The sequence below is a fragment of the Fundulus heteroclitus genome, chromosome 11, assembly GCF_011125445.2.
Source record: "Fundulus heteroclitus isolate FHET01 chromosome 11, MU-UCD_Fhet_4.1, whole genome shotgun sequence".
Taxonomy (NCBI): domain Eukaryota; kingdom Metazoa; phylum Chordata; class Actinopteri; order Cyprinodontiformes; family Fundulidae; genus Fundulus; species Fundulus heteroclitus.
In genome coordinates, this window is record NC_046371.1 from 32,170,058 (window position 1) to 32,189,465 (window position 19,408).

General features: G+C 41.0%; 1 protein-coding gene across 1 annotated transcript; it reads left to right on the top strand.

Moving 5' to 3' along the window:
- Positions 1 to 2,230: 2,230 nt before the first annotated feature.
- On the top strand, positions 2,231 to 15,620 carry ubb (ubiquitin B). The gene is given in 4 exon segments (XM_036143395.1): positions 2,231 to 2,336; positions 2,840 to 3,038; positions 3,040 to 4,194; positions 15,077 to 15,620. Coding segments are annotated over 3 exon segments (1,830 nt in total). The 5' UTR covers positions 2,231 to 2,336; positions 2,840 to 2,846; the 3' UTR covers positions 15,560 to 15,620.
- The last annotated feature ends 3,788 nt before the right edge of the window (positions 15,621 to 19,408 follow it).

Consider the following 19,408-nt stretch of genomic DNA (forward strand, 5'->3'; position numbering starts at 1 on the left):
TATCTGGTCAGATGAGAGCAAAACTGAACTTTTGGCTTCAGAATAGACCATTTCCACTGTGAAACCTCATGCTGTGGGAGTGCTTTTCCTTTATCTTATGACTGATAAGAAACTAGGTGGAGATCAATACAAGGCAGCTCTGGAATGAAGCTTGACAGGGGCTAGTTTTTGTCAGTCTGTCACATTAAAGGTAATCCCAACAAAGAATGAAGTTTGTGGTTTTTATATATGACAGAGACTGTATGCCTGGAAACTGCACATTCAGCATTGTTTCAGTACAATTCTGCATGAAAGTGTTGCCCTTTAGTCCACTATTTACAGACATAACACCTAACTGTTTTAAGATCGGAACAGAACAGTGTCGTGAGACGAGATTAATGATACACACTTGCAGTGAAAAACATGAAGGTCAGGGGAACTCCAGACTTCAAATCTAACAGCTCCACAGTGGCATCCACCCGAATGTTTCACCAGGTCCATTCTAAAAATAAGAGGAACAAAAACAGTATAAGTTACCTAGGTTCCCTTACCCTTGCTTCAGGTACATGTGGTAAATAAACTGCGGCCTATTTCCGCAACACTTACATAAAAGTTCAGTTGAAACTTGCGTGACGTGTCTGTTGCGAAACCTGTTGATCTAGCCTCTGCAAGAGTGTTCCAGTCATCCCGTCAAGGAAATCACAGGGAGCCTGATCAAGGTGCGACACTGATAAGTTTCACAATCACAAAGAAGACCTTTGACCGAGATAAGATTTATCGCAACTGCTGAATATGCTCATTGCGCAGGCAACAGATCACTGAAAAGGTGAAAAGGACGCCTGCTAGATTGTACATACGGTCTATGGGCTAGACCTAGTTCTTGCTTGATAAGTTGTTTTTCCTGAAACTGGCTGAGAAGAGCTGATAATTATTTCCAGCAAGGGGCAGGGCAAAGTACAGCAGACTGGAACAAACACATTCCTTGGAGGTTGAACCAGATCCTGAGCCTGCTTGATGTTGGCCAGCAGTCATGTGGCAGATCACCAGATCAGTGTCATATGACATGGTCCCCCTGCCCTGGATGGGTGGGCTCAGGGAATCTGTGACCCAAATACATAACTAATGCATACTGTCAGGGCTGTTATCCAACCTGTGACCCAAAAATAGATACAAAGTAGGCAACCGAGCCTTATCTGCAGCTCCTTTCTTCATGTTATATCAAATTAAAAATAGATTCTTCTTGTTAAGTCATTTTTTTAGGCGTCTCATTTTGTTTCTGTGACTCACCACAAGCCACAACTGCAAATGCTTGAAGTCTTAACAGATCGTTCAGTGAATGTTTCTGAAAACGTCCCTAAAGCTTTCGGCCATTAGTCAGCAACATGTTTAGATCAGGGAGTTTTCGAACGTCAAAGGACAAATTGTCAACGATGCGCAAGCTAGAAAGATTAAAAAACATCCTGATATGACGAGACTGTCATTATCTTGACCTTGGAACAATCTGAAATTATGATTAAGAATTATGATTAAAAAAATAGAAAAGATAATGGAACCTATTCAGCGAGTGGCAAACGTACTCGAGGACATTTTCATGTGAGCCATTGGGTAAATTAGAATATATTAGGAAAAGTATAGCTGCTCTAGCTTAACCGCCACGGCCAACATGCTTGATCTGCCACATAAGGTCATATCTGGGTACATTGTTCTTCCGGGTACTGTTCTGATAAATTCTGGCTTGATAAAAAAGACGTCAAGATGCGGTGTTGTACTCCGTCTAAATCGAAACTGAGATCTCTTGAATCCACATTTCACCGCAAAAGACCTATAAAAGCAATAGTCTACAAAGCTCACGTATACTAGTTAAAAGGGATGTGTTATAACACTATAGTTACAAAATATGCCAGTCATCGTGCATTACTTACTGTTACTCAGCAACCAATCACAAGGCAAACAAACATCTGTGCCATCCAATCAGAAGACTCGGAGAAAGTTCTTGTTGTCGTGGCGTTTCTGGAAGATTCTCGCGACTGAGCCTTGACTACCCGTATGATATCATTCCGCCACTGGGGAAATTTCGTGTTTCCTAATATTTTAACACAATCTTTTGAAACATCCGATTCCAATAAATGTTAAATGTTAGGTTTTAAAATAGGGTACCAGAATACAAACCCAAATTATTTTTACTGAAAGGTTGCCGTTTTGGGATTGGGAAAAGAACTACTTTTCTATGCGGAGGGATATGCCAGCCAGGCACAGCTTGGTATAAAACGTAGTGTCGGCTGCTGGTTGCAGTCATTCAGCAGAAGAAGACGAAGCAAGTAGACGTTTACAGAAGTCTTAAGCAGTTATACAAAGCTGTAAGTACACATTAACGTCAGTGCTATTGTACATTGTATTTTATGTTACATCTGAATTTAGTAGTTTAATGATTCTTGTTTGCTTTTTAGTGTTTTTGAGGGTTTTAAATTATACTTACGTTAGTAACGTACGCCATTTTAATTTTGTCGGAGACCGCTGTGTATGTTTAATTAAGTATACTGTTACTTTTGGCTTGTACATAGACGTTGTCTAGCATTTCTCAGCATTTTCAGTGGCTCGACATTTTATGTTTCGGCCATTACGGGGTAACTGACGAACAAAGGTCTGTGAGCTCAAAATGGCGCTCGGCCTTTCAGTGGTTGCTAAGGCGCGGCACTGTGTGTGCGAGCGCGTGCGCGCTCACTCACTCATTAATTATTATTATTATTTACTGTGTATGTTTTTTTTTTTTTTTTTTTTACCAGTGTGGTACATATGTAGTATCACATGGTGGATTATTTTCATTTTTTCCAATTCTCCTTTATTTTTATTTTTTATGAAGGTTCACCATGCAAATCTTTGTCAAGACCCTCACTGGCAAGACCATCACCCTGGAGGTGGAGCCCAGCGACACCATTGAGAATGTGAAAGCTAAGATCCAGGACAAGGAGGGCATCCCCCCTGACCAGCAGAGGCTGATCTTTGCTGGCAAACAGCTGGAAGATGGCCGCACCCTCTCTGACTACAACATCCAGAAAGAAGTCCACCCTCCACCTGGTCCTCCGTCTTAGGGGTGGGATGCAGATCTTCGTCAAGACCCTCACTGGCAAGACCATCACCCTGGAGGTGGAGCCCAGCGACACCATCGAGAACGTGAAAGCCAAGATCCAGGACAAGGAGGGCATCCCCCCTGACCAGCAGAGGCTGATCTTTGCTGGCAAACAGCTGGAAGATGGCCGCACCCTCTCTGACTACAACATCCAGAAAGAATCCACCCTCCACCTGGTCCTCCGTCTCAGGGGTGGGATGCAGATCTTCGTCAAGACCCTCACTGGCAAGACCATCACCCTGGAGGTGGAGCCCAGCGACACCATCGAGAACGTGAAAGCCAAGATCCAGGACAAGGAGGGCATCCCCCCTGACCAGCAGAGGCTGATCTTTGCTGGCAAGCAGCTGGAAGATGGCCGCACCCTGTCTGACTACAACATCCAGAAGGAGTCCACCCTCCACCTGGTCCTCCGTCTGAGGGGTGGGATGCAGATCTTCGTCAAGACCCTGACTGGCAAGACCATCACCCTGGAGGTGGAGCCCAGCGACACCATCGAGAATGTGAAAGCCAAGATCCAGGACAAGGAGGGCATCCCACCTGACCAGCAGAGGCTGATCTTTGCTGGCAAACAGCTGGAAGATGGCCGCACCCTCTCTGACTACAACATCCAGAAGGAGTCCACCCTCCACCTGGTCCTCCGTCTCAGGGGTGGGATGCAGATCTTCGTCAAGACCCTCACTGGGAAGACCATCACCCTGGAGGTGGAGCCCAGCGACACCATCGAGAACGTCAAGGCAAAGATCCAGGACAAGGAGGGCATCCCCCCTGACCAGCAGAGGCTGATCTTTGCTGGCAAACAGCTGGAAGATGGCCGCACCCTCTCTGACTACAACATCCAGAAGGAGTCCACCCTCCACCTGGTCCTCCGTCTCAGGGGTGGGATGCAGATCTTCGTCAAGACCCTCACTGGCAAGACCATCACCCTGGAGGTGGAGCCCAGCGACACCATCGAGAATGTGAAAGCCAAGATCCAGGACAAGGAGGGCATCCCCCCTGACCAGCAGAGGCTGATCTTTGCTGGCAAGCAGCTGGAAGATGGCCGCACCCTGTCTGACTACAACATCCAGAAGGAGTCCACCCTCCACCTGGTCCTCCGTCTCAGGGGTGGCCAGTGAAAAATAAAAAAAATGATTCCATGTTCTCCAACATATTTCTCATGTCCACATTTGTTTGACATGTAAAAGTACAACTTAAGTGACCAAAGTGTGTGTGTTCCATCCACTTAATAAAAGGTTAAACTGTTCTTTCTGGTGTGGTTCATTTGTCTGAAGTCTGTTCCATTAAAAATGATAATCATTGTCCAGTGACTTTTAAATGATGCAGTACAGATGAAAAGCAGTGATGTGAACACTCCTATGAACCCAAAGTAGAAAAACACATGTGACTGTCAAATTGATCAAGATAATTAAAATAAATGCCAAAAAAAAATCCACTTGTATTCAATTTAGGAAGCACTTTAAAGCAGTGTGCTACCAAGCCCAGGGAGTTAAACAGCTTTGTTCAGTTTAGGACATTTATATTTTTATGGTTAACTTTTTTTTGTATAATGTAAATATTAAACTTTGAATTATGGCATGAGTTCAGAAAAGACTTAGACAAAACCAAGCATTCAGTGTAATAAAACACTAAAAGGTTCATCCATGTTTTACTACTGAAAATTGTGGCATCTAATTTTCTGTCGCTTGGGCACACCTCCATTTTGGAAATTAGGCCAACACACCAACATAGACTGCATAACCATAGAAGGTAGAATAGACACTCCATAGGGTTATGAGTTAAAAATGCAAGATATGAGAAATTTTCTTAAGAGTTAAAATGGCGAGTTACCTGGATGTGTTGCCTTAGCTCGATATGGAAATCTAATTTTACGATTGCATACGACAATTCTGAAGGTAAATCAACTGCAGTGCTCTGCAAAACTGTTTAATGTCGAATCAGATTGTTCCAGTCCTGTCAAGTCTCACCAAGGTTCATATAAGTTTCATAGTTTAATTTTTTTGGAGACACTATATAAAGTATAATTAAGAAATAAATCTGTTTTTCTGTTATGCTTCTATTAAGTAAATGCTCAACTAATGAAATACACTGTTTAGAAAAAAGGAGCACTGATATGAAATGGGTCAGGAACAAAAAGATGCCGCATCATTTGATATTAATACAATCAACGTGATACCCGGCCAGAGATCTGGTGAATTTAGGTCAGGAAGTGTGGAGGCTAGTCAGTGGAATCAATTTCTTCATCCTCCAGGAACTGCCAGCATACTCTTGCCAAGGCCATCGTGCACCAGTAAAAGGTGTGACAATGGGTCTGAGGACTTCATCCTGATACGTCATGGCTGTCAGGGTGCCATCATTTAACCTGTACAGGTCTGTGCGTCACTATGGAGATGCCTGCCCAGACTAGCACTGACCCACCACTAAACCTATCATGCCAAATGATGTTTCAGGCAGCATAACATTCAAAGCTTCGGGGCTCATGGTGTTGGGCAGGGAGCACAGGGCCTAGAGGATGTTGGGCCCTCATCCCACCCTCTTGAAGTCTGTATCTAGTGGTTTGGTCAGAAAAATTCACAGGTCATTGTGGAGGTCATTTTGCAGGGCTCTGGCAGAATTCATCTTGTTCCTCCTTCCACAAAGGAGCAGCTACCAGTCCTGCTGATGGATTTACCAACCTCCAACGGCCCTGTCCTGCTATTCTGTCCACTGGAATCTCTTCCATGGTCCTGAGACTGCTGGGAGACACAGCAGACCTGGCAACAGCCCATATTGATGTGCCATCCTGGTGGAGTTAGACTGCCTGTGCAACCTTTGTATGGTCCAGTTGTCGCCTCATGGTGTCGGTAGTGTCACTGTCCCTGGTCAAAACTACTTAAAAGCAGTTAAAACCGAGGGCTGAAAAATGTCTGTGGCCTCCAGAACTAATCCTGCTTTCTTTTTTTCTTCTTTTACTTCTATTGTGATTTTTTTCAATGGTGGTTGGTAAACAACTTAAACATGCATTACCGCTACCTAATGGAAAGGAGTGTGAACCGAATGTTGCTTTTGGCGTCACGTCATTGTTTCTCCTTTAGTTCACCTGTTGTTAAATTAATTAACACCAGACCAGCTGACACTGATTATCACCCTCCTGTACTGCTGAACTGACCAGATCAATACTCCAGAAAGTTCATATTAGACACTGACTAAAAAGTGTTTCTTTAATCGTTTTGAGCAGCAGCCTTACACTTGGGTGTGTTTTTCACCAAACAATCCAGTAATAACTTTCCTAAACACCCCCATTGCAGAATTCTGTGGCTCATAATACTGTCTTGATGTCTGCTTTGGTGTTGTTGATCATGATTAGGAGAAGCTAGGGTAATAAATTATTTTTTACAAATTGCAGTGGTGCTAATGAAACAAATATTTTAAATAAAACGTTTCCAGAGGCATTTGTTAACGGCCGATAACAGATATTTTCTGTTTGCCTATAAACAGTGGTGGTTTTTTGATATGATGTTAAGGCATTTGGCTCAGGGTGCCATTCTGTCATGGGGCGACACAGGCCATTAAAAATTTACCTGTTGATTTTACCTAGACTGGTATTCTATTGCTTATTGTACAGTTCAGTCAATAGGAATTTAAAGATTTTATTTTATTAAGAAATCTGGATCACATTTTAGCCTGTAATGGACTGGCAACAGGTCCAGAGTGTACACCACCCCTCGCCCAATGACTGCTGGAGATAGGCGCAAGCCCCCAAGTGACCCGCTCCCAAACTGTGCCGTTGTCAGAGAAAACATTTGCCATTGTCGTGCAAATAAAATGTACAAAGAGACCCAAACTTTTCCATTGGAATTAGAAATTGCAGTTGTATTAACAGGGCCTGAAACTGCCCATTCAACCAGCGAAGCACAACAAAATGAAAACGTCTAAGGTAACTATTGTTGTGTTGTTGTCCTACTCGGACGCTCTTCTCTCTGCTCCCTGCTTGCTTGAATTTTCCTCCCTTTTTATCTCCTTTTTATCTCTTAACCAAAATTACAGAAAGTTGGATTTAATTATTTTATTTTATTTATTTTCTGTGATTTATTTTTGATTTTGATTTTTTTTCCCCGTGTGGACTATTTTAGTTTTCAGCTAATCCACACAAGATGCCTCTTTACAACAGCCCAGAGGAGGCAGTTCTCAGGAAAAATGCTCTTATGGAAAGACTTCAACATGAAGCGGATATGAAGAAGAACCATCCGATTCAAAGGATGCCTACCTTCACCACAATGGACTTTGACAAGCTTTTACAGAAGATAGTTGTTATGGAACTGAAAATCTGTCGACTCGAAGTGAATTATGATGTAAACGCCACGCATGGAAATGAAACAACCCTGCCTGTGATTCTGAATGATGACCACCAGCCCAGCGACTCAGCGAACAAACAGTCCCCGGAGGAAAATGAGATTCCTTGAATCACTCTGGGTGCAAGACCAAAGGATCAACGAACCCCGCACCCAGAAAAAGAAAACTGGCCGAGACTACAAAGAGATGTCCCAAGACAAATGAAACAACAACGAGCTGTTCTCAAAACAAATGATAGGAGTACACCTGCTGGAAATGCTGGAATTACATTACGAAACAGATTCGCTCCGCTCCAAAATGTGACCAAGGAGGATCACAACAACAATCAGAGGTATGTCAACGATTTTCGTTCTAATTAGAACTTTTCTGTGATGTCTTAAGACATCACAGAAAAGACATGCCACAGGGCCAAGGACCCTGATATTATGCAATGGATCTGTAAGGGGGATTAAACATTTCTGTAACAAGAAAAACACAGAGGTGTTGATTTATAACCCTTCAAACTTTGGCCTTGTGTCTGAAATATCAGACAACCTTCTGAGGATCTTGAAAGAACGCCCGACCTTGGAAAAACTCATAATACAAGCTGAAGCCCTGGGCGACGTCAATCGGATAAGAAAATCAGAAGTATTGAAAGAGGATTACATTCATTTGTTGAACCTAGTTCATGGCCTTAATGTCAAGGTGCTTCTCAGCGGCCCTCTCCCACCCGTTACTTGTGGAGACGAGATTTTTTCCACAATTCTGATGCTAAACAAATGGCTGGAAAAAACATGCAAACAAACAACTGTAACCTTCATAGACAACTTTAACATCTTCTGGGAAAGAAGACATCTGTTTAGCAGCAATGGCTTCTCTTTAAATAGGTCAGGTACAAAACGGCTGATTTCAAACATCTTCTATTCTGTGAACCATACGCCATCAGCTTTGTCCCAAAACAAAGTACATCCAGTGCCAAAACTAATGATAAGCCCAGTGCAGCCCGAACAAGCCAAGATAAAGATGGCCAGAAAGATGACACAGAAAGAGGCTTCGTCAGAGCTACAGGAGGATCCATCCCAGATCTCAGCAGGACAAAGAGAGGACCAAGAACCTCCATCGTTACGAACACCAGTCCAGACTTCACCCGCCTCCCCTTCTTCTCCACAAAGCCCAGAGGTTCCTTTTGTGGAATTTTCTCCCAACATGAACAAAGTATTTAAGATTGGCCAACAGATGACATCCTCTCCACATAACCACAGCTCTGTGACTAAACCAGCATCAACCAAAGGCCGCAGAGCCCCAGATCCTCCTCTACGTATCACGGAACATGCCTGTCCTCAAGACCTTCAGATTACTTCGCTGTGATACACAGCGGGCCCTCGCTGCACGTTTATCAGACATGACAGTTTCCAGAATCAGCTTGGGTCTTTTGCCGGGGATTATGGAATATCTGTGATGATACGTGGCAGAAAAAAGAAAAACAAAAGGATAAACAGGAACAAATACTTGAAAGTCATAAACTGTCAGATGCAACCTGCCACAGAGACATCATCAACCACCAAATCATATAAACTAGGTTTATTAAACATTAGATCTCTGTCAGGAAAATCCCTTTTAATTAATGACTTTATTATTGACAACAATCTTGATGTTATGTTTTTAACAGAAACATGGTTACATGAATCTAATGAAGAAGTTATACTGATGGAGTCAACACCTCCAAACTACACTTTCCTTTGTGAGAGCAGACAGCAAAGGAAAGGTGGAGGAGTAGAAACATTGTTTAATGATTCACTAAAGTGTAAAAAGGTGTTTTTGGGAAAATTTGACTCTTTTGAACATTTGGCTCTCAAGGTAAAGAGCCCGGTACCAACTATGTTTCTAAATGTGTACAGGCCTCCTAAGTCCACACCAAATTTTTTTAAGGATTTTAGTGACCTCTTGTCTGTGATATGCGTTGACTATGACTGTTAAATTATTGTGGGTGACTTCAACTTTCACGTCGACAACCCTGAAGACAGAAGTGCAAAAGAACTGTGTGACACACTTAGAAACTTTGGTTTAACTCAGAATGTTAAACAGCAAACACACAAGCAGGGACATATTTTAGACTTGATCATCACTAAATGTCTAAACATTTCACAGGTCAATGTAACTGATGTTGCCTTATCCGATCACTTCTCCGTTACCTTTGAATGTATCATTTCCAGTGACTCATTTAGCCAAAGGGACATCGTAAGAAAACGCACCTTTAAGGACAATGCCACAGAAACTTTTATTCATGCTTACTCTGCTACCTCAACCTTGGGCTGCAACTCAGTAGATGAGCCAGTAGATAACTTTCAGCCTAAAGTGTCAGACATCATTAACTGCATTGCTCCAGTCAAAGTGAAGGTTTTTTCCGGGAAGAAAAAATCTCCTTGGAGAAATGCTCCAGCAGTTAGAAGTGAAAAAAGCGAATGTCGGAAAGCTGAACGCAGGTGGAGAAAGAACAGACTTCAGGTTCACTATGACATCTATAAAGAGAGACTTTACAGATATAACTTACAACTGAAAAATGCAAGAGAATCTTTCTTCTCAGAGATCATCAAGAAAAACATTAATAATGCTCGTGTATTATTTGCCACAGTCGACAGGTTAACAAATCCTCCTGTGTCCGTGGCTTCCGAACTCCACTCCACCAGGGCCTGCAATGAATTTGCTAACTTCTTTACTGAAAAAATCCAAAAGATTAGAGGATCTGTTTGTACATCCATACTAAGTTCAGTACCAAAGTTGTCTCCCACCAGAATTGATTTTGACCAAATGTCCCAATTCAGCCAAATAAACTCCAAAAGCTTAGAGCAGATCTTTCAGCAGTTAAGTTCCTCCTCCAGCTGCCTTGATGTTCTCCCCACAGCTTTCTTTAAAAAAGTTTTACCTGTACTAGGGACTGATTTGACTAAGCTAATAAACGCGTCCCTTCTGTCAGGTGTTTTCCCCCAGTCCCTAAAAACAGCAATTATCAAACCACTGCTGAAAAAGAACAATTTAGACAAACTTCTACTACAGAACTACAGGCCCATCTCAAACCTCCCCTTTATCAGTGAGATCATTGAAAAAGCTGTATTTCAACAATTAAACACCTTCTTAACTACGACCAGCCGCTTTGATGTTTTCCAGTCAGGTTTCCGTGCTCAGCTAGTACAGAGACCGCCCTTATCAAGGTGTTTAATGACATCCATATAAATACAGACTGTGGAAGAACCACCGTGCTGGTTCTATTGGACCTCAGTGCAGCATTTGATACTGTCGATTACTCCATTCTGTTAGAACGCCTGGAGAACTGGGTCGGCCTCTCTGGTACAGCTCTCAACTGGTTTAAATCCTACTTAAAGGACAGGGAATTTTTTGTATCAGTAGGTAATTTTACATCAGAGATGACAAAAATCACATGTGGGGTTCCCCAAGGGTCCATCCTGGGTCCCCTCCTATTCAATATCTACATGCTCCCTTTAGCCCAGATCATAAAAAACAACAACATCAGTTACCATAACTATGCAGACGACACACAGCTCTACATCACCATGTCACCAGGTGACTATGAACCCATTCAAGCACTGAGTAAATGCCTAGAAGAAATCAATACGTGGATGTGCCAAAATTTTCTTCAACTGAATAAAAACAAAACTGAAGTAATAACATTCGGACCAATAGAGGAAAGATCAAAAGTTAGCACATAGCTTCAGTCGCTTCAGCTAAAAACCACTAATCAGGCCCGAAATCTGGGAGTAGAGATGGACTCAGACCTGAACCTCCAAAAGCATCTAAAGACAGTTACAAGATCGGCTTTCTATCACCTGAGGAACATTTCCAGGATTAAAGGACTAATGTCTCAGCAGGATCTGGAAAAACTAATCCATGCGTTTATTTTTAGTTGAATTGATTACTGCAACGGTGTTTTCACAGGTCTTCCTAAAAAGTGGATCAGACAGCTGCAGCTGATTCAGAACGCTGCTGCCCGCGTCCTCACTAAGACTAAGAAAGTAGAGCACATCACCCCAGTTCTAAAGTCCTTACACTGGCTCCCTATATCTCAGAGAATAGACTTTAAAATAATTCTGTTAGTCTATAAATCTCTAAATGGCCTAGCACCTAAATACACCACAGACTTGTTATCAGTGTATCAACCATTCAGACCACTAAGGTCTTCTGGCTCCAGCCTACTCTGCATACCTAGAACCAGAACTAAACAAGGAGAAGCAGCATTTAGTTCCTATGCTCCGCTTATCTGGAAATAACTTCCAGAAAACTGTAAAAGTGCTGAAAGCCTGAGTTCCTTTAAATCAGGATTAAAAACACATTTGTTTAAAATTGCCTTTGACTGTTCTAGTTAAACAGTTTTACTGTTTTTAATGTTCTTTTTTTGTTACTACATTCTATCCCTACTTGCTTTCATTCTATTTTCTATCTACATTTTATTCTTTTGCTATATCTTAATCATGTAAAGCACTTTGTATTGTCTTGTACTGAATTGTGCTTTATAAATAAATTTGCCTTGCCTTGCCTTGCCTTGTTGGCTCTTTTTAGATGTAGGTTCTTGAACAGCATGTTTTTGTAGAAGTTTTTTTCGTTGATCCATGGCTCCCCACCCAGGACAACATTCTGTGAGGAGGGAACATAAACAGATGACAAGGACAAGGTCCTTGAGAGATGCATGTTCACAGTTCTATTCTAACATAATCAACAACAGCCCTGGCAACTCCAAGCAACTTTTCTCAACCATAAATTACATCCTCAAACCACAAACTCGCTCTCATACAGAAGACACAAAAGAGAGGTGCAACAATTGTATCACTTTTTTCAGCAAAAAAGTAGATACCATCCACTCCCTGCTACCCAGTTTCTCCACACTGCCTGGCCCAACTGCTGACCCACAACCTGGGATTTCCCAACCTCTTCGCTGTTTTTTGGTCACCTCACAGCGAGAGGTTGAGGACGTCATCAAAATGATGAAACCACCCACCTGCGCCCTGGACCCTTTCCCCACATTCCTGGTAAAATCCAATCTCCATACCATAAGTCCCCTTCCAAGAAAAAGTAAAAAAAAACAAAGCAACTGGACTCGTTATCCGTAGTAGAAGACGTTTCGCTTCCTCTCCAGGAAGCTTTCTCAATTCAAAAAGTCTGGAGTAGTGTGGAGTAACAAGCTTTATACCATTGCCAAACAAAGGCCTTGTAATGGCTTAGATAACATGCAAATTCAACCGAAACCGGTCCACCCCTTAGTAATGGGCGGTTGTTAAAGCCAATAAGCCAGCAGATTGGATCGAAACTGGTCCACTCCTCTGTAACGGGGAGTCGTTAGGGTTGTCCTCCTAACGACTCCTGTCCTCCTAGAAAGATTGGTCAAAAAGTTTCCTATCTAAGGAAACCCAGCAGGTTGCATCGGGTCTTGACTAGCAGCATTCACTCTTCCTGAAAGAGCAGAGCCACACTGGACAGTCAGTATTGTCCATGGCTTTGCAGCAATCTCGCATACTGACCATGCATGTTGCGATCATGGAGAGGAAAACTCCCCTTTAACAGGAACCTCCAGCAGAACCAGGCTCAGTGTGAACAGTGTGACCGACTGGGGTTTAGAGAAGACAGAGCAGAGACACAAAAAAGCACAGAAGCACAAATTGATCCAGGAATTCTTGCTATGTTATATGGTGATGGCAGATGATCTGGCACCTTGGATGGTGTAACAGCTAACTGAACACCAGACCTGATGTACCTACTATGGAGGGGAAAAAAAGACAGAGAGAACATAAAGTTAAAAGTTGAAATAACAACAAATAATGCAAAATTACAGAACAAGAGGAGAACTCAGCAGAGTGAGAAAAATAGACCCTGATGTTCTCCAGCAGCCTAAGCCTATAGCAGCCAGCATAACAGAGCGAGCACCGGACAACCTCTTTATCTTATTTGTTTATTTCAAATATGGCATGCTTAGTTTATATTTGAGCCGATAATAAAAAGCAGGTAATTTTTGTAATTATAGATATTAAACATGACTTGACAATATAATATATAGTTTGGAGATCACTGATGTTGACCTACATTACAACATAGAGCTAATTAATGTTGCTAAAGCTGCTATCTGACTCAATAAACCTATGCAGCAATAAATTCAAGAGTTATTTTACTGGTCTGTATTTAAATAATGTGGACTGCATTTGACCATCTCAAATTCAGAATGTCACGCTACAAATCTGAACTAGTTGATCTACACACGTTCAACCTGATAACATTTATTTCTTGTTTAGTTTTAAACACAGGTTTGATATGTGAAACCTGTTTGTTTCTAAAATAAAGAAATGGGACTCCTAGTTTTCTCAAAAGATGTGAGAATGTCTTGTAGGACCCATTATTATATTTTAGGTGTAGGAGAAGCTCACCCAAGTCAGCATTCATGCAAGAACCTCCAACTTGTGATAAAAAAATGGGAATCAAGAATGTAGAGAATTGTATAAACACTTGATATTACATATTATAACTTTGTTTGAGAAGTAAAGCTCTTGAAATCAGCGATATCAAGCACTGTTGTGAAAAATGTTCAAGTTCTTACTGAGACTGGTTCATTGGCTATTTATTTAAATATCAGCTTGTAGAATACTCTGTGTTTTAATTATTTTGATTATTCCTTTTTATTTTTTTGTGTGATGTTATGTATAAAACAGAGGTAAAGGATAAACAATTTAATCAAAAACAGTGCAGGACAATAAAACTGGGGACTATTTTTATGAGCGGATGAATATCATTTGACGGACACTGACAGTATAAAAATCCCCGTCCCTAAGCAACAGCAGTCATAGAGCGGTGTTCGCCATCTTTAAGAGTAAGACTGACTTAGCAGAGAAACAAAATCTGTAAGTACGGTGTTTTCGCTTTCATTTTTTGGTCACTATACAGTTGAATGTTTTCGTGAACAGTTTCTGTATCGTTTCATAGCATTCACTGGTTTAACGGTTTATCTAGTTTTTATTTTTTTAAACTGCCAGTTGGCCTCATAGAGATCACCGTAAAGTGCTGCTCAGCAACCAAGAATAATTCAGGACATTTTGTTGGCAGTTTTTTTTTCTCTCGACAATTTGAGTAACACCGTTAAAACATTGTTTTTGGTGGTCCTGAGAAATGGCGAGACTTCATTTCTAGCTGTGTCATCCATCCGAGTGAAAGCAGGAAGGCAAACAATGGCTTTTTCCAAAATGGCGTTTCTGCTCGAATCGCCGCCCTCCTACCAGTCTGTTCGCTCAGTACACTTAAACCCCACAATCAGCTGTGGTAGACGTTTTCAATTACTACACATCTCCAGAAGAAATTATTAATTCTTAAAACTGAGGCTATGCGTTTATGCTTTTTATAAGTGATTTCACATGATAAAATAACTGATTTTACTTATTTTCTTCTCACACAGAGGTTGCAAACATGCAGATCTTTGTCAAGACCCTCACTGGCAAGACCATCACCCTGGAGGTGGAGCCCAGCGACACCATCGAGAATGTGAAAGCCAAGATCCAGGACAAGGAGGGCATCCCCCCTGACCAGCAGAGGCTGATCTTTGCTGGCAAGCAGCTGGAAGATGGCCGCACCCTGTCTGACTACAACATCCAGAAGGAGTCCACCCTCCACCTGGTCCTCCGTCTCAGGGGTGGGATGCAGATCTTCGTCAAGACCCTCACTGGGAAGACCATCACCCTGGAGGTGGAGCCCAGCGACACCATCGAGAATGTCAAGGCAAAGATCCAGGACAAGGAGGGCATCCCCCCTGACCAGCAGAGGCTGATCTTTGCTGGCAAACAGCTGGAAGATGGCCGCACCCTCTCTGACTACAACATCCAGAAGGAGTCCACCCTCCACCTGGTCCTCCGTCTCAGGGGTGGGATGCAGATCTTCGTCAAGACCCTCACTGGCAAGACCATCACCCTGGAGGTGGAGCCCAGCGACACCATTGAGAACGTGAAAGCCAAGATCCAGGACAAGGAGGGCATCCCCCCTGACCAGCAGAGGCTGATCTTTGCTGGCAAGCAGCTGGAAGATGGCCGCACCCTCTCTGACTACAACATCCAGAAGGAGTCCACCCTCCACCTGGTCCTCCGTCTCAGGGGTGGCCAGTAAATCACTTCATGAATTTACTCTTAACATGACAAATGCACCTAATAAAGTGAGCTCACAATAAGTGGCTTTTGTGTTTTTTAATTGAGTGCACTACATCTATAGCTAAAGTGACACATTGAATTATTTAAAAAAAAATAATTTCTTTGTGCTCAATCGTCTAACCAAAACAGCAGGTTTGTATAAATACCACCAGATGGCACTAGCTTATCAGTAACTACCAATGTGGTCCAGAGTAGTGGACAGCAGGGTGTCCAAAGTGTGGCTTGGGGGCCCTCAGGATTTTTTTAGTCCTTGGACTACAAATTTGTTCAAGATATGCTTAAAGGTGAATTTCTTCAAAAATTAGCTGTAGGCAAATTTAAACTGGATGGCAAACTTATATTGGGCCTCTTGTCTGTGCAGGATCACTGCTGCCTGTCTAGCATTCATTGGCCAAGGGCACTTCAGTCACCAATTAACATGCGTGTTTTTTGGACTGAGGACCTACAGAAAGACCCCAGGTATTCAAACCCAAGACTTTGAAAGGTGACTGCCACTAAAGTCTTAAAAGCACCAGTGTTTTAAAAGTAGTTTGCATTTAATTCAAGATCTAGTTTAATAAAAATAAACCTTGCATCTTCAGCAAATTAGGGTAGCCAGTTTTGTGGTCAGACTATTTTACTCCTGAGGCAAAACGTACAGGTGTCTGACACACTGCTCTACCTTCATGACCAGGCTGTCAAATGTTGATCTCGCATGGCTATTTATTTTTTTTAAATTGCTATCTCATCCCAGCAAAATAGGATTTTTATAGATAACAGTTGGTTATCAGCTTGTCACTGGAAACGTGTATATCTTGACGGATTTTAGGTATGCACCTACTGGTTTGTTAAAAGGAGGATGGACGGAGATTAAAAAATGGTAAATTCCAAACCTAGAAAGACATTGCGGATAAAATGTAAAATGTGGAGCTTTGAAAACCAAACCATTACACAAGTGAAATAAATTACAGGTGGGTGAGTTAGCAAAGATAGGAAGTTGCATAAAGGTGATTACCTGATCTAATACATGCACAATGTTTAAGGCTTTTCAATGTCTGCATTGTGATAGTAAATGCATTTGAAGTTACCCTCCATTATTCTGTTTAACTTAATCACCTGATCTTTAGCAGGTGTGAGCAACTCTAGAAGAGCAGAAATCAAAATGTGTGACTGAAGCATTCAGAACTGTTTGGGCAATGGAGGGAAAGACTGAGCAATAGTTTGTTGGGAATTGTTTTGAACTCAATTTGCATAAAAAAAAAAATACTTCTACGGTTAAACTGGAAGCTGTCCGGGTCTATAAATCTTAAACAGAATGGCAATAATAGAAGAAATATATCAAGATGCAGGAGAAAGGCAGTCAGTCATATCCCAGTTGAAATTGTGTGTCAGGACATGAGAGCTGAGCAGAAATCAACACTCTTAACCCCTGTTGCACTTGATTAGTGTGTGCAAAGTCCAAGTAGCCTACTATTAAGAATATACATGTAATTTATTTTAGTCTGTCCTAAAGGACTTTCTAGTTTTGCCCTTTACACTTTATTTTGTAATTTACATTTTGTTTCAGCATTTTGGTTTAACCTCTTGTCCAGATAAGATCAGCGCAGTCATGTGAGCAGCAGGTGATCCATTATGCTCAGATATGGAATGTTTTACAACTAAAAGACAACGCCTTCGCCTTCTGTTGCAACTGTAGTTGTCGGATGCTTAATGCACCATAGGAGCACTCATGTTGAAATGGGGAATTGCTTGCTGTTTTTTATAATCAAAGAACGCTCTCCATAGGTGTGTCCAAATTAAACCTGAGTTTTTTTCCAGGATATTGACCAGAAAAGGTTTTACTGGCAATACCATTCATGGTTTTCCGTAAGACCTGACCTGTGGATGATGAATTTATTTCTATAGGGAACAGCTCATTTATATAAACTGGATAGCTAAATCTAATAATTTATTAGCAAATGTTTATTAAACATCTGCTCTTCACTGTGAAGAGATTAATAAACTTAAACACAGGACTGCAAAGTTGGTTGCCATGGAAATTACAGATAGATGGACTCTAAAGGCAAAGTGTCTGACATACTTAGACTGCACAGAGTGACTGTTATGGGTGATATGTGTCAGCAAGGACGTCTGCATTACAGCATGATCTTCTCCACCAAAAACGGAACGCTGATATCATACTGTGCACACCCCTGAATGGGTGGACACATGCTTGGTATTTAAGGTCTGTTTGTGAGAACAATCGAGGTTCTCAAGTCCCGGTTGCGTTGTGTTGTTATGAGGAACCCAGTACTGAATCTGTAATCATTCATCTGCCTTTTAGATTAAATATGGTAAAATATAGTTACGGTTTGAAGAGTCTTTTTTTTATTACTACAGAAGTCTACAATAGAAACGTCGCATTAACAGATAAAAGAACCCGGGGAGACTGTGAACAGGTCTATAGTTTAACAGCAAGAAGAAAAAAATCAACAAGAAGTTTGTTGATGTGCTCATGAACTGAAATCCATAAGAAACCTCCTGCATATGATCCTAGCAGAGAAAGGGAAGGATTATAAGCATCGCATGGTGTTACATTATATGACACTTTTGCTTTGTAGAAAAAAATTCACAATGTGAAAACAAAAACATACTTATATCCTTTTCCCTCCACTTCAAGATGATGTGCTACTTTGTTTTGATCTGTCACATAAAATCCCAATACAATACAGCGCAGTTTGTGGATGTAACTAGGGGGTGTATGAAATAATTAAGAAAGTGAAATCAGACAGAACTAATAAGGTGGAACCCCCTTCACATTAATAAATGCTAAGGATAGCACATTTCTACTAACAATATATATTTTAAACTGTCTGTTCTTTAAATCTTTGAAAATATCTGCTCTTTTGTAAGACTGCGTGCATATTCAGTCATATTCAATAAATTAAAATATGCATTTCTCAGAGCCTTGTTTGTCAGATAAGGAAGTGCCTTCTGAATAAAAAAAAATCCAAGCTGGTGTTAAAGATACTTTTCATTAAGTCCCCATTTCTGCATGAAAAATGTTGCTTTTATATTGATCTAATACAATATTCTAATCTTAAATGCTGTGTTTTTATTAGCTGAGGGTGGAAAAAAATAATAACTAACAGAGATAAAGACTTTAATACATAATCAGTCTGTGTTCATCTATATCAACTTTTCAATAATATCCTAATTTATGGAATATGACTATATTTAATAATCTTTATCCTATCACCTTGATCTCAGCTGTATTAGTTTCTTTTTTTTAAAGTTATTTTCTGTATATTTTTTGTTGTAATGTTTTTTACCCCGCATATAAGTTGAGTGTAGCTTCTGTTTTATCTTAAATAACAGACGTCAGGCCAGGTCCAGTTCATGTTGTCATTACAGGAAGCGGCCATTAGGGGGTGCTCATTCAAAGCCCACAAACCTGAAGCGCAAAATGAAAGTTTAGCGAAGTTATCAAAACGCGGACACATTTATTATTAAACGAAATAAATTACTTTGGAATCATTTATTTATCTGTTTAAAGTGTCATCAAATATCTGTTTGTCTGGAGATTTGAATCCATTAGCATGTCGAAATTTGACAAAAACTAAAATTTGAGGCCCAACCAAGTATTGAGCGAATAATAATGAACAGACTTTCCAGAAAAACTGATATTTCCTTCTTGAAAAATCTAAATAGATAGATAGATAGATAGATAGATAGATAGATAGATAGATAGATAGATAGATAGATAGATAGATAGATAGATAGATAGATAGATAGATATTTGCATCTATGTAACTTCTATGTAACATTAAAATTTTCTCATACACGAATA